Source organism: Dasypus novemcinctus, chromosome 11, assembly GCF_030445035.2.
Source record: "Dasypus novemcinctus isolate mDasNov1 chromosome 11, mDasNov1.1.hap2, whole genome shotgun sequence".
NCBI lineage: Eukaryota > Metazoa > Chordata > Mammalia > Cingulata > Dasypodidae > Dasypus > Dasypus novemcinctus.
In genome coordinates this window covers 108,294,490-108,310,808 of record NC_080683.1, presented here as the reverse complement: position 1 = coordinate 108,310,808, position 16,319 = coordinate 108,294,490, and the positions used below count along the sequence as shown (strand labels likewise).

The 16,319-nt window shown below is 42.9% G+C and overlaps 1 protein-coding gene across 1 annotated transcript in view; it reads left to right on the top strand.

Moving 5' to 3' along the window:
• The first annotated feature begins 337 nt into the window (after positions 1-337).
• The window catches only part of ARHGAP18 (Rho GTPase activating protein 18), a 134,612-nt gene continuing 118,630 nt past the window's right edge, over positions 338-16,319 (top strand). Inside the window, exon 1 of the mRNA XM_004447745.4 lies at positions 338-549. Coding sequence (XP_004447802.2) covers positions 437-549 — 113 coding nt within the window. The 5' untranslated portion in view covers positions 338-436. The remainder of the gene's footprint in view (positions 550-16,319) is intronic.

Sequence of the window (16,319 nt, the reverse complement as noted above, 5' to 3'; positions counted from 1 at the left end):
GACTCTCGTTTCTAGAAGTAGCCGAAATTATCAGACGGTAACGAAAGCGAGGCGTGGGGGCCGGCTCCGCGCCGACTTGTTTCCGAAGCCGGGCGGCTTGCGCTGACATTGACGATTTGAGGAGACAACCTGGCAGTTTAAGCAGATCCGAACAATAACTGGGTGGGGTGGGCGGGGGCGGAGGCAACAGACAACGCGGTTCCTCGAGCTCAGCGGCCGCGCCGGGATTGCCCCGCGTCGAAACAATGCGCGCAGCGCCGGCTTCCGATTGGAGCGCCCGGAAGCCCTTCAGGGCGCGCCCGCCCCCCGGCGCGAGTCGCCCCCGCCCCCCGGGAGGAGGCGTGGCCATGCTAATGAGCGGAGTTGCCTGCTCGGCCGGGAACTTCGGGGCCCTGCGCGGTGTCCGGATCTCAGAAATTATGCGCCCCTGCTCACCATGAGCTGGCTCTCCAGTTCCCAGGGAGTCGTGCTGACTGCCTACCACCCCAGCGGCAAGGACCAGGCCGCGGGGGGCAGCCGTGCCGAGGCGGGAGAGGAAGCCGCCTCCAGGTAAGCCCTGGCGTTGGAAGCCTGAGCAAAACAAACCACCTTTCCTACCTGGCGCAGGGAAGAAAAAGTGACAGGGCTGGTGATCCGCAGAGAAAGCGGCGTCCGCGCGCGGAGCCTCACCGCCTGCAGCTGCGGACGTGTGCGGCGAGGTTTTTCTGGGCTTTTACTCTCATCCCTTTCGATCCTGAAATAGCCCCTAGGCTGGCTGGGGAAGGTGGAGAAGGACGAGCCAGGGCCATGGCTGTCAAGACTTGCTGCTCAGCAGGTGCAAGTGCTGAAAGCTCAGATGACTGGGAAACACTTCCAGTGAGATGGAGTTCTTGAATGGGCTCAAGACTTCTGATTTGTTTTAGTTTTTTCTTTTGAGGGGGAGGCTGGGACGGGGGGAAGTCTGCCAAAAGAGCGGGGAGGCTGCTCACTCTAGAAGTATACAGGCTGCTGTTAGTAGAATTTTTGTTTTCCTCTTCTCTCCTGGCTGAACGTAAACCTCTTAGGCTGAAAGCCCAAGACACTAGCCTGTGGCCGTACGTTTCACATTCTCTTATGTTTGTGGATTTTTTTCAGGCTTTCAAAACGGAGTTTATGTCAGGAGGTGTTAGTACTTGGCTTCCGAGTCAAACGTGGTTAATGTTAAATCACTTTATAGAGGGCAAATGTTTTATACCACTGAGGCGCAGAGTGCCTTTCTCCTATCTGTGTACTTTGTTCTCCTTCCCAAGTGCTTTTTCCCCTTCTTCCCTTAGTGACCTTCTCACTAGCCGAACGTTTTTGCCTCTAGTCTCAGATATGAATGGCTGCCTGGAAGCCTGCAAAGGCAAGCCCTACTTACCAGCCCAGCACAGAGTTATCAATGAGCAAGTTTCCTCCTCGATGTGTTCTTTGTTCTTATGTGCCTTATGCCTGTGCCTTATATTGAAAGAATACCTTCTTCCACTTCGTTTTAAAAGCCCTCAACACCGGGGAGCGGGCAAACCGGGGGCACCACTCTCATGCGCTGGGCTGACCAGATGTTCTTCTCATACTCACCACAGTAGGTCTTCCGTTTGAATCAATTCATTTCCACAGACAAAAGGGAACTGCAGCTTGCGCTTTAGATAGGTTATCATTTCTTTTTCTGTGCAAGACCATAAAGAGTTTTAATTCATTTTTCTCTAGCATGAGGAATGCATCGCTAACCCTTCAGCAGGAGGCAGCCTGCATTGCCAACCCCACACCAGCCCTACCTTGGTTCCATGTGACAGTCCAAACGCTGCCAGAATTAGTCAGGCTCAGTACACTCCCCAATGACTTTAGGCTGGGGTGGCCTGAAGGATCTGAGCTGAATCCTGGATCCTGGGTTGTGAAAGTTGGAAAGAACCTTAGGGACCTTGAGCCCAAAGCCTGCACTTTGGTACCTTAAGGACTAGAATCCCAAGGATTAGATTATTGCAGGGCCTTTGGTTCTAGGGTTTTGCTTGGGGGCTGCAGAGCCAGTTCTCCAGTCAGGGAGACTCTCATCCTGTGCTTGCAGTTTTACAGCTTGTTGTGGGTGGCCTCTACTTGAGTGGGTGGAGAGAATAGGAGAGGAACAGATCATTTTCAACCTATGCCAAAGCTTGACTGGGCAGTAGGCTGTAGCTGCTCCCCTGCTGGCTGCCATAGTGCTCGCATGTACCCATCCCACATTTCCATCAATTCATTAGTGTCCTGGGGACAGTTATCTCTCGTGCCTGGAGGGGATGGGAGCCTGATTTGAGGACTGGGAGGGAAGGTAAAAGGAGGAAGGAGGGGCAGACCTTAAAGCATGACATAATTGACCAGATATGCCTTTTGTTTCTGTGGGAGGCACTTGTTGTCTAGCAGGATTGGACTACTGGAAATAGGGTAGGTGTGGGGATGGATGGAAGGAGGAGGGATGTGATGGTGGTATAGGGTCATTAATAGCCAAATCAGGATGGCTGGGGGTGAAGGGTGGAGGGGAGTGGTCACAGGACTTGGGTGCTAACTGGATTGGTGGGCTGTGCTGAAGCTTTTGGGAGGCAGCTCCCGGATGCGTGGTTGATGCTTGATGTCTTTTTTTTTTTTAATTTTTAAAAATTGTTTTTATTTATTTCTCTCCCCCCTCCCTGTTTCCCCCTGTTCCCTGCTTTCTGTGTCCATTTGCTGTGTGTTCTTCTGTGCCTGCTTAAATCTTCATTAGGCAGCTCCAGGAACTCATCCTGGGACCTTCCAGAGTGGGAGAGAGGCGATTACTCCCTTGTGCCACCTTGGCTCCATTTTGCTATGTCTTCTTATTTTCTCTCCTCTGTGCGTCATCTTGCTGCACCAGCTCTCTCTGTTGGCCAGCACTCCTACGCGGGGCAGCTTTTCCACACGGGGCGGCTTTCCCACGCAGGGTGGCACTTCTGTGCAGGGCTGCATTCCCTCATGGGACGGCACTCGCGTGGGCCAGCTTGCCCTCACCAGGAGGCCCTGGGCATTGAACCCTGGACCTCCTATATGGTAGACAGGAGCCCAGTTGATTGAGCCACATCCATTTCCCTTGATGTCTGTTTTTAAAGGAAAGCAAAGCAAACAAAAGAACCCTTAGAAGCAAAGTTAGACTTATTTAAAAGTGGGAAAGGCAGTGCAGAAGGCTAACTTCACTTAGCACAAGATTTTGTCTCTTGTAATATGGATGGTGAACTACTTAATCAAAATAGTTTAATAAGATGAACTAGTGTAAATATGTCCTTTGAAACGTGTTAAGAGCTATGTGTACAATTGAAGATATTTATAGAAAATATTAGGGTTTTTAGCTTTGCCTTACCAGTTCCTTTTTGTTGTTGTTTTGGTCTCTTGAAAAGCTGGGGTAGTAGGGAATTAATATTTTCATAAATAACCTATTAGTCTGAAATTCCCTTCATTCCATTCTATTTATCCCTCTATCAGGACACATTCATTGATGGCCAGATTAAGGAATTTCCCACCCCAGCTCCTGGGTAAAGCCTCTCAAATATTTGCAGAATTCTGTTTTCAACTTTCTGGGGTGGGGTGGAGGTGGAGATGGGGTGGGATAATATTTCTTTCTCCACACGTCAGGATTTGAAGAAATAGGTTAAAATTAGTTATTCTCTCTGACTTGTACACAAGCAAATGCTCCACAAGAAAACTACTTTATACATGTAGCTATATTTGTAAGACTTTATTTACTTGCTAAATTTTCAAGTGGATTTCTTATTTCCTTTTGAAAAGCAATTTCCAAAGAATACAGCATTTTATTTTATTCTTATTGTTCTCTCTTGACTTTCTTCCTTTTTTTTAAGAAGAAAAAACCTTCTGATCATTTTCTATCTTTTTTTTATTTGCTAAGATTTTGAACAACAGTAACTTCAAATGATCTTTTATTTTCTTATTGGATCTTTTCATTCCTTAATGTAACTGCCTAAACAAGTTTACGATTGAGTTATTTTTATGTCTTCTATGAATAAATCAATGGCATTCATTGTGTAAAGTCTTGTTTTGTTGGTCCCATTTACCTTTGGCATCGGATAAGCAGAACCAAGAGGTACTATAGTGTGGGGATGTGAACACGGAAACCCTGGAGTCAGAAACCAGCCTGTCTGGATTCCACGTCCCTGCGGTCCCACTCACTGCAGTGTGGCCTTGGGGGAGCTATTTAACTCTACTTCATCCGTAAATTGAACTTCATAATAGAACTGACCTCACTGGGAAGAGAGAGTGGGAGTATCTGTCTGTGGTGGAAGAATGTCTGGTTCATAACTAGCTGTCACTTTCCTTTACACCAGATAAAGAAAAGGGAAGAAATTCTCGAGCTTTCCTATTCAGGGACATTTTTAAAGTATGATTTTGGCTGCATTAAGAAGCCTGGTGAGGGAAGCGGACTTGGCCCAGTGGATAGGGCGTCCGTCTACCACATGGGAGGTCCGCGGTTCAAACCCTGGGCCTCCTTGACCCGTGTGGAGCTGGCCCATGCGCGGTGCTGATGTGCACAAGAAGTGCCGTGCCACCAGGGGTGTCCCCCCTGTAGGGGAGCCCCATGCGCAAGGAGTGCACCCTGTAAGGAGAGCCACCCAGCATGAAAGAAAGTGCAGCCTGCCAAAGCATGGCGTCACATACATGGAGAGCCGACACAACAAGATGACGCAACAAGAAGAAACACAGATTCCTGTGCCGCTGACAACAACAGAAGCAGACGAAGAAGGCGCAGCAAGTAGACACAGAGAACAGACAACCTGGGCGGGTGGGGGGGAAGGGGAGAGAAATAAATAAATAAATCTTTAAAAAAAAAAAGAAGCCTGGTGACTTTCTGTGCATTTAGCTGAGAATAACTCATATGATCCATCAGTTGAAAATTCAGGCCTTTAACATTTTTTCAAATGTTTTTCAAATCTTGGAAATACACTTTTGACCCATAGCAACGTTTGTAACTTGAATGGGTGACAGCAGCAGAGTGCAAGCTGGCCTAGGGGCAGGGATGGCCACATTGAGGCCTGGAAACAGAGACCTTTATGGCAAGATGAGATGTGGCGGGTCCTTTTTGGGCACACAGACTGGTTGCTGTTTCCATGCTATCCTGTCCCATCCTACTCTGGTTACCCAGTGGAGGAGGGCGGCATCTAGACTTTTCCAAGTCTCACCTATTTCTTGGTTCTGTTGAAGTACCTAAGCAGAGCCACTCATTGCACATATACCCACTGAGCTTTTACTGTGTGTTGGGCAATTTCTGGTACTGGGGGATTATACTGAGGAACAATATAGCCAACAACTGTGTGTTTATGTGTAGGGGTGTGGGGGTTGGAGTGGAAAATAATGACCTGGAGCAGGTTGGTGGGGTGAGCCCCACTGATACCTGGGGGGATGGAGCTAGGAGAAGAGCTTTCCAGGTGGAGGGAGCAGGGAGTGTGGCAACATTAAGACCAGGAGAGCAGACAGGCCTGCAGAGCTGGGGTGGTGAGCGTAAAGAGGACTGCATGGGAGCCACGGTCAGAGCTAGCTCCTGCAGCTTTGTAGCTTACGTTGTGGGGACTTTCGGAAGCCATTAGAAGGGTTTTGAGCTTGGAAGAAGCAGAACAGATTTGGGTTTCAAAGGTCTCTGGCTGCTGCATGGGGGGAAGAATGGGTCAAAGTAGGAGACTCAGGAAGTTAAGGTGCTGGTAGCTTGGGCCAGGGTGTCAGCTGTTTTGTCGTAGAGGTGGTAAGCAGTGAAATGAAGGGAGAGCCTGCATGGTTCCCCGATGGCTGTGGTACATGAGCAAATGAGAAGATTGTTGGCCAGGTTTTTGGCCTAAGTCACTTGCGAGGATAGAGTTGCCATTTATTTAGATGGGTAAGACTTCCAGATCAACCAAAGAGGGTGAATTGTACAAGATCTGAAACTCATTTTTTTTGGGGGGGGGGGGGCATACAATTCAGAAACATCTTTTTGAGAGAATTTTTAAAGGTCAGCATTTTTACAGGAACCTTAAAACATTTTTTTAACCTATTACTAGCTAATTAATAAAGTTCTTTCCTTCTGAATTATTAGCGTACTACCTGAAGTTATGTATATTTTTTGGTGAAGGAAGGGATGGTAATAATGAGTTTTTAGAATAATGAAGCTATGTAATATATGAAGTAACATTTCCATTTATTTTTTCTAACTTTAGAATTTTGGGTATATTTATTCTAATTTTTTCAGAATTTTGTGACCAAATGCATTTTTATCCTGTTTTTGTGGATAAATGTTTTCTATATCAACCTAGTCCTCAATTTCATAAGAGTACATTTTGAAACTTTTACTAAAAACTATGTTATTTTAGAAGTCCTAGCCATAATTTTCTGTTGAATTATTAAAAGATACATCTAGAATTCCGACTGAGCTGGCCTTAGCTTCTTTTAGGGATATGAAATTGACCTCATCTGTGAGACCTAAGATTTTTGTGTGTCTATTTAAAATTATCTTCATGGAACTTATATAAGGTTTATGCTTTTCAAATGTAAGAATTTAGAAAGTAAAAGCAGAAGCATCCTGTACCCCCCAAAAACCTACTGAAAACTTTGTTTTTCCTAGCACACTCACTGATTCTTTGTGCCGTGAACAATGAAATTGAACTGTAAACTCTTGTGGCTCTTTTCTGAGCAGGGCTTGCACTTTTTTTTTTTTTTTTAAGTTTCGTCACTGTTTTTTTTTATGTTTTAAGTTCTTAATGCTTATCAAACTTTTGTTGCAGCAAAATATACTTTAAAAAGCAATGCATTTAATGATGCCCATGATTGCTTCTGGACTGCTTGGCAATTAGGCTTAAATAGTTTTCAGTAATTGGACCACCAACACAAATGTTTTTCTCTTATTTTTAAAAAATCCTGCAGCTGTTAACATCAGTATCATTCCTTCATTAGAAAAGGAACCCAGCGTCCTCAGGCTCAGGTGGCATTTGTCCCCAGGGGAAGTTTTCTCTGCTCCTGGATCTGTGAGGTCTTCGCCGCCTTCTCTCTCTTACCTCTTCTTAGCTCCCTCTGCTCAAGGGTCTGGAGAAGCTTCACTCCTTGTCATCCTAGTGGGATCAAAGTGAGAGAGCTGGGACCTGCATAAACTCTAGACCTCGAGACTAGCTAGTGAATGGTAGTGGTGGTGGGTGGGGCGATGGCAGGGACATTAACCTCGTAATCATGAACCCAGAGCTTGGTTTGGGGAGGAAGGATGCTAGGCCAGGTGTGGTGACAGCTGTATTAGTTTCCCAGCGCTGCTGTAACGAATGACCGCAAACTGCATGGCTTAGAACAACAGAAATCTATTCTCCCACAGCTCTGGAGGCCCAGATTCCAAAATCAAGGGGTTGGCAGGGCCGGGCTCTCCAAAGGCTCTAGGCAAGGATCCTTTCTTGCCTCTTCAAGCCTCTGATTGTCCCGGTTCTTCCTCGGTTTGGGCGATCTCACTGTCATCTCTGCCTCCGTTGTCACATGGCTGTCTTGCCATGGGCTCTGTGTCTCTGTGTCCACATTTCTGTCTTATAAGGGCACCGGCCATATTGGATTTAGGGCTCACCCTCATCCAGTAGGACCTCATCTTAATTAATTCCATCTGCAACAACTCTATTGCCAAATAAGGTCACGAGCACAGGCGTTTGGAGTTAGGACTTGACCATGTCTCCCAGAGAGACACAGTTCAACCCACAAGAGCAGCCCTCTTTTGATCTCTACCTCCAGGTGATTTCTGCCCAGAAACCCATGTGACTGACTAATCCAAACCTTTAATTTCATTCAAATACTCTGAGATGGAATGGTTTGGTATAAAAGTTTTAGTCAGTATTGAGATTTAATGGTCTCTTGTTTTCTTTTGCTAGGAGGAGATAGAGAATGAGAAAAAACATCCTTTGTGAAGAGGGGGACTGGGTAAAGAGAGGTGTTAGAGATAAGCGGGAGTGTCTGGATGGTTGATTGTATTAGTTAGCCAAAAGGGTGCTGATGCAAACTACCAGAAATTGGTTGTTTTCTTTTTTTAATTTTTAAAAATTTTTGAATTTTTATTTATTTCTCTCCCCTTCCCCCCAACCCCCTGTTGTCTGCTGTCTGTGTCCATTGACTGTGTGTTCTTCTGTGTCTGCTTGCATTCTTGTCAGGTGGCACTGGGAATCCGTGTCTCTTTTTGTTGCGTCATCTTGCTGTGTCAGCTCTCTGTGTATGCAGCGCCACTCCTGGGCAGGCTGCACTTTTTTGCACAGGGTGGCTCTCCTTGCAGGGCACACTCTTTGCACGTGGGGCAGCCCTACAGGGGGGCACCCCTGCGTGGCACGGCACTCCTTGCGAGCTGCAGCACTGCACGTGGGCCAGCTTACCACACAGGCCAGGAAGCCCTGGGTACCGAACCCTGGACCTCCTATATGGTAGACAGACTCTCTATCAGTTGAGCCATATCTGCTTCCCTGGTTGGTTTTTATAAAGGGTATTTATTTGGGGTAGGAACTTACAGATACCAGGCCATAAAGCATAAGTTTCTTCCCTCACCAAAGTCTGTTTCCACATGTTGGAGCAAGATGACTACCGACGTCTGTGAGGGTTCAGGCTTCCTGGGTTCCTCCCTTCCTCAGGCTTCTTCTTCCTGGGCTCAGGGTTTCTTTCTTCCTGGGGCTTGCCTCTGTTTCCTCTGTGAGCTTCTTCCCGGGGCTCCAGCTTAAGGCTTCAGCATCAAACTCCAATATCAAAACTCTAACATCAAAAACCCTCCAACTTGGCCCTTTGCCATGCCTTTTATCCATGAGTCCCCACCTAATAAGGGGCAGGGACTCAATGCCCTACTGGCACAAGAGGTTTACATAATTACTTAATCAAGCAAACCTCTGAATCCAATATAATCTAATATGTCCAGAGGAAAAGACCAGTTTGCAAACATAATCCAATATTTTTCTTTGGAATTCATCAATGATATCAAAGTGCTACAGTGACTCTAAAGACATATTCTTTTTTATTTTAATTTTATTTTTAAATGTCTTAATTAGAGAAGTTGTAGGATTACAAAAAAATCATGCAGAAAGTCCCTGTTCCTGTACATCTCCTCTCCCCACACACTCAGTTTTCCCATTATAGCAATTGATGAAACAATGTTATTACAATTGTACTACTAACTATAGACTGTAGTTTACACTGGAGTTTATTATGTTGTACAGTGCTATGTTTTGTTTTATTTTGTTTACTTTTTATTTTGCTGAACTATATACAACCTAATTATTTTGACTTCTGTGTTTGTTGCTGTGAGCTGGCCAAGTTTATCCTTTTTGCAAGATGCAATTAGAAACCATGGAGACCTGTGGCCAGTGGCTAGTTAAGCTATTGACTATATCTGAGTCTCTTTCATAATCAAATCCACTAAGCCTCTGAATTTTGGTGTGGAAGAAGAGTGCATCATCTCCTTCACATTTCCTAGTTGCTTTTTGACTGCAGAGGACCTTTAGCTTTCTTTGGGGAAAATGAAGTTCATTGCAGAGGTCTGGGTAGATGGGAAACAGATCAGAAAACCCAAAGGAAGGGAGGTATTGCCTCTCTTCCCCTCTCATCCACTGGTGACATGCTGTCCCTTGAGCCTGTCTGCTCCTTCTTTGCTGCTGTTTTTACTCAGTCCTGCCCTCTGCTCTTATCATTTCATCATTTCAGCTTGCAAGTATTCCTAATGCCTATCCCAGCCTTGCACCCTCTGTCATCTTACATCTGACCGGCCCATCTCTCTTTTTCCTAATTTCAGATTTTTGGAAGGGAATTTGATTGGCCCGGTTAATCTTTTTGAGTAGGCCAGAGTAGATCCCCAGGCAGCCTGTGAATGGGCCCTTGGGAGTCTTGTACAGAAGCAGGCAGGGTCTGTGGGTAGGGCAGATTTCCAGAGAAGGAGTGATTAGGGCCTCATACTTTAATCTGTTTCCTCATCTATAAAATGGGCATAATAATGTGCCTTATGCCCCACAAGGTTTGTTATAAAGGTCAAATGTGTAGCTTTTGAGGATTTTTGAAGAATGTACAGACAAGGAATATCGTTATTAAATCCTGTTCCCCTAGATGTTTCACTTAACCAGAGTTGTTGTACTGAACTTTTTGTTTTTAGTTTGTATTTTGCTTCTTTGTTATATACTATGATGTAGGTTCCTTGAGGGTGCAAGTGTTGGCTTTGTTGGCTTTTAACATCTAGGTCTTAGCAAAGTGCTTGACCCGATTTAGACAGTTAAGCAAAGTTTGAGTGAATGAGGGTGAGAGGGAGGAGGGTGTGTACTGATTATACACATACATTTTGAAGCCAGACTGCTTGCGTTGGAGTCCCATTTCCTAATGGTGTTGAAACCGTGGACCTCAGTTATTTCTTTTTTCTGCAAAATGGGGATGATAATAGTACCTACTGCTTAGGGTTATTATGAGGATTAATGAGTTAGTACTTAGAAGAGTGCTTGGCATACAGAAAAGTACATGTTTCCTATGACTATGAAAGACAGAGACTGTCACCTGTTGGTTTTTTAACTTGGGAATAGTATTAGAAGGCATTTTTGAGATTCATTTGTACGTGCTTTGGCAAAAGAATGCGTTAGTACATTTCGAGTATAACTGATTTTAAACATGAGATAATTTCATAATTTTTCTCTGATTATTATTTATATTAATAACTAATAAAAATATCCCCCAAAAAGTATCTTGATAGCTGTTAGGTGACTGTTTTGAAAATAACCGTAGACCCGGGTGACTGAATAGCACTCATAATTTAGTTTTGGGCTGATGTAAATTTGTAAATCATTTATTACTCTTAATAAGATGAAAAACCATCTCATGTAGAAAAAGGAAAAGTTACTTGATTATGCTCTTCAAACAGCAGTCTGACCTTGGGTGATTAGAATATCTGCAGGTAAAAGTATACAGCTTATCACTATTGGTTGAACAAAGAATTTCAGAAAGGGATCATTTTTACCTCTTTTTCACTTAAAATATTCTTATATACTTTATGAACAACTGTTGGTCTTGTAACCAAGGAGGGATGTTTCATGGAGCAGAGAACTAGGCTGAAGATAGGATGTTCAAGGCACAAATGGGGGGTACATGTTCCCCAAACACTACCTCTTGAGTTCACTCTGTGCTTTGAACAATACCCCTGTGCCTCATTGCCTTCCCATTTAGTGTGAAGTTTTGAAAATTGTGCTGTTACTTTTTTCTTCTTCTCTGGTGTGCCTGACGCATTGACCCTGAAGCATGCGCTAGGCTCTAGGCTAGGAAACATAGGGTCCCTACTGCCTCCTGTTGGCCAGTTCTTCTCAGATCCCTCCCTGCACCTGTACTTCAAGTTCTAATAAACCCTGTGGCTCCTGTTTACAGATGGCTCACGAGCACAGGTAGCTTCGCTGCCACACTGACTGGGGACTTTTTGGTGGGGGTGGAAGGAACTGGAAGATGTGACGAGATGGGGCATGGGAACGAGTGTAGAATTGTATGCCAATTAGAAACACAAGCCATTTTCTGTAAGGGAAAAAGGGCAAAATGTTAAATTCCATAGTGCCGTAAGTGCTCCAATTCTGCCTTATTATGAATTCAAAAAGATTTCTTTTCACTATCCAGAAAACTTAGAACACCATTTATGTATAGTGTTGTTGCAATGGGAAAATGTAAGTTCCCAATAACAGGTTTAGAAATAAACTTTTTAAACCCAAATAAAGTGTTTAATTTGGGGATTACGGTTCAATATTTCTTTGTTGTCTCTCAAGATCATGGTTCATTGAGAAGGAAAAGTGTTGTTAATTTTGCTGTCTTTAGTTTTATCTCTGCAGTGCAAGGTCCTTTCCAAGGTCCATGAGAGCTATGACCACTGCAGTAAATATCTGTTTCCATGTCTTCTAAACAAGTGCTTGTCTAATTAGGAACATGTGCTTGGCCATTTATTTTGGAAGATTCAGTAAGATGGAAATTGGTACATGTCCTTGTGATCCTAGTTGAATCGTGCTAGAGCTGTATTATTTAATTAATTTAATAATGTGGGAAATGCTGTAACATGCTGCTGGAGTAAAACTAGAACTGTGTAGAAAAATACTGGGACACCAATCAGAAATTCAAATTGTGCAAGGTTTGGCTGTAGGGCTCTGGTTTATTTCTGAATGTTAATGTCAGTCAGATATCATCTATATTTTGAGGAAAATCGTAAGAATTATATATTGTTGATGAACAACATAAAATTCAAATTCAAAACCTAGAAAGCTGTTTGAATAAGTCCAAAAGGCATTAAGGATATGTAAGATCTTAAATTTTTTAATCGTTTTTTTTAAAAATATCGTAACGGGTGTTTTAGTTAAACATCTGTGAAGGTTGTAGTGATCCTAACTGGGTGAAAAGGATATGCCTAGAATAAAAATAAATATAATCATTTGGGTTCTGAAGGAGGTTGCAATATGATTCAAATGGATTCTAAAATAACTTTTTTCAGTATCATATTTAGGAAGCCTTGGCAAGGATTTCTCATTTGAGGTATAAAATGTAAAAAAAAAAAAGATTGTTGCTGAGTGATTGAGATTTACTTTGAGTAAGAAAAGCTAAGTTGGCCACTGAACATTGAAAGGAACTTAGGCTATTTATAGGTGGTCTGGAAACATGTCACTTGATCAACTTATTCTATAATTAATGATTTTACTACAGTTACTAAGTGTGTGCCTGTTATTTCTCTCTGGTCCAAATAATACAGGCAAAACATCTGATAGTTCATCATCTGATGTAGAAGTTATTTGGGTGAATATAGAAGTAAATTGGTTTAGTGTCTTATTTTTCTAAATAAATTAGCTATAGTTTATTATTACTGTAATTATTATTGGGATGTATACTTTAGTATTTCCAGAATGAAATTATTTTGAATTGTAGCATTTTTGAAGCATGCTATAGTCTGTCACCGCACTGGATATATTTAGGTGATTGTATATAAATATATTAATTCTTTGCTCCCCATTCCTTAGAGCAAGATTTGTATACTTTTAACTCAGTAGACACCTGGAAGATGATGTAATAAATGAGTGAAATGGATGACTGCAAAGTGCAGGCCTTAGAAAATCTGGACTTTAGTGTCAGCTAAAAATCTTTTAAATATCAAGAAGCCAAACAAATGCTATGTGCAGCTTAGACCTGGCCCAGGCATCACCCATTTACGACCCCTGGCCTAAAGAGCAGATTTGCTATGGTTACCTGTTACTGCCTAAAACACCACCCAGAGCTCAATGCCTTGAAATAACAGTTTTTCTCTCCTGATTCTGGAGGATCATGATGAAGTTCTTTCTTGGGGTCCTTCAAGCAAGATGGGCTGGAAGCTGGTATCATCAGAGGCTTTCCTCTGTCCATGTTTGGCTCCTGGCTGGTTGGTCATCTCTTTTCTCCTCGCACAGCCTCTCCACATGGCTAGCATGGGCCTCCTCAGGGTACAAGGGAGTCTGACTTCTGACTCTGTGACTGGCTTACCTCAGAGAGAACATTGCAGAGGTCTAGGTAGAAGCTGCAAGGGGCTTCTCATGACTTTCTTCTGATGTCTCTTGGGTGTCATTTCACCATATTCTATTGGTCAGTCAGCCATAAGCCAGCTTGGATTGAAGAGCATTGAGGAATAGCTTCCCCTCACAATGGGGCAGTGCCTTGCTCACAGGGGCAGGAAGAGCAGACGTGGCCATTTGTGGTGACAAGCTACCCAGTTATCATTCTAGTCTCTGGATGTTGGCTCTATGGCCTCTCCTAGTCTTGGCCCTTACTGCTCTTATATGGAAACATTTGTTTACTAGAGCTTGACTTCAAAAATCTAGATCAGTATATGGACATTCTGTATCCTTTTTTCCCCACTGCTTGGCTTTGTTCAGCAAAATTTATAAAGAGATTTTTTACTCAATGAGAACATAAATGCCTCAGTCAGGGGCCTGGTGTTAATTTTTCTTTATGCAGAACACCAGATGGATTCACTTCTCTACATATAGCAGGAACTCACTTACATTAATTGATTGATAATTGATGTTTTAGAAGGGTTGGAAATTGGTCATTTGCAGGATGATTTATTATAGTGCTCTTTTTCTTTCCACCAAAAAGTATGCTTGAGTCTCACAAAATGTTTTGCAAAAGGGGATAAATTTGGTTTTTGTTTAGGCATGCATGTCAACTTGTATTTGGGAAAAATAGAGTACTGGGAAATGAGGTCCTCCTTGTAAAGAACAAGGTGTGTATTAAGTTCTTAGGAGCTGTTAGCTTGTTATTATTCTTTGTAGTATCATAACTTAAGCAGTTCCTTCCATTTGATTGTAGCAAAATTGCCAAAGGCCCTTCTTTGTTTGTGATACTTCCTCTAAGGGACTATTGGGCACCGATGTAGTATTTTGTACTACCTAATATACTTGAGACCACTTATTACATATGGAAAATATTCCAGAGGCTGTATGAAAATTAACTACCAGTATTCGAGTTACTTTGTTTTTTCACTCCCAGAACAATAGTTACTTTTAGCAGTCTTGAGTAACTGTTAACGTTGTGTGTTAGCATGTCTAAATAGCATCACTGCAGGATTTCCATTCTTTCTTGTTTAGAAACTTTTGTGTCATTGTACTAGTACTAAACTGTATTTGCTTCTTTCCATATCTCTCTCAAAGAAAGTTGGAAACTCTGATCTCTGGAGGAGTGTTTCTCCCTTGAATAAATAAGGTAATCACTTTTTTCTTAAAACAGTGCTCTAAGATAAGAATATGTTTCCTTTTCCCAAAAATACTTTTTATTTCTAGCTTATGCCTGCCTGTATTTTTGTGGGAACCTCACATGTAAATTTATTTATTTATTTTTTAAAAAAGATTTATTTATTTATTTCTCTCCCCTTCCCCCTTCCACCCCAGTTGTCTGTTCTCTGTGTCTATTTGCTGCGTCGTCTTCTTTGTCTGCTTCTGTTGTTGTCAGCGGCACCGGGAATCTGTGTTTTTTTGTTGTGTCATCTTGTTGTGTCAGCTCTCTGTGTGTGCAGCACCATTCCTGGGCAGGCTGCACTTTCTTTCGCGCTGGGTGGCTCTCTTTACAGGGCACACTCCTTGCGCATGGGGCTCCTCTACATGAGGGACACCCCAGCGTGGCATGGCACTCCTTGCGCGCATCAGCACTGCGCATGGGCCAGCTCCACACGGGTCAAGGAGGCCCGGGGTTTGAACCACAGACCTCCCATGTGGTAGACGGACGCCCTAACCACTGGGCCAAGTCTGCTTCCCTAAATTTAAATGCTTTAGCTATAGAAGTGATAGTAATATATTATATTGTGGATCATGTCATTCCTAAGATTTTAGTGTCATTTAGAGAAATACATTTTTACCGGTTTTCTCATCCCATCTACCAAATACAGATCAGAAATCATATTATCTCCATTTTGCTGCAAAGGAGAAAAACTAGTTCTTTTTTTTCCCCCTACCCCCTATCCTGCTGTTTTTGTTGTCTGTGTGCATTTGTTGTGTGATCTTCTGTGACTGTTTCTCTTTCTGTCTTCTCTTCATTTTTTTCTCCTCTAGGATTCACTGGGATTCCATCCTGGGGAACTCCAGTGTGGAGAGAGGTTCCTTCATGTGCCGCCTTAGTTCCTGGTTTCTGTTGCGTTTTATCTTCACTCTCCTCTTCGTCTCTCTTTTTGTCATGTTGTCATCTTGCTACATGTTTTGCCATGCGGGCACTGGCTCGTTGCACTGCACTTGGCTTACTGCATGGGCATGCCTTTTTTTTTTTTTTTTTTCGGGAAACCCTGGGATCAAACCTGGGTCCTCTCATATGGTAGGTGTAAACCCAATCACTTGAGCCACCTCCACTTCCCGAAACTAGCCTTTTTGAGCTTAGTTTGAAGCCAGAAGCTTGATGACCAAGTCCAGGAGAGAGGTCCTTAAAATGAAAGGCTCAGTTTAAAAGCTATTGATATGTCTCAGAAAAGACTATGTTAATCCGCTTAAAACAAAATTTCTTCAATAAGTAATCCTACTTGTTAGATCCTTGCTTCCTCAGTTATATGTGGAATACTGTTAACAGGTGTTCCATAGAAAGGGTTTTGTCGTTTAATATTTTGATGCAAACAAAGTTTCTGCAGGACTTCTTGTACCATATAATGTGATATTATGAATTCCTGAAAGATAGGAAGGGAGACTTTGCAGTAAGTATCATATTCCAAATCTATTTAACCTTGGAGCCTTGATTTTTGGTGAATACTAATTATCAATGTTTTGGGAAACACAATGTGTAAAATCCCAAAATATTCCCACCTTTTTATATGTGGGAAAATGTTAAAAATTGCATACTCAGGAATTAGTGAGACATTTTGG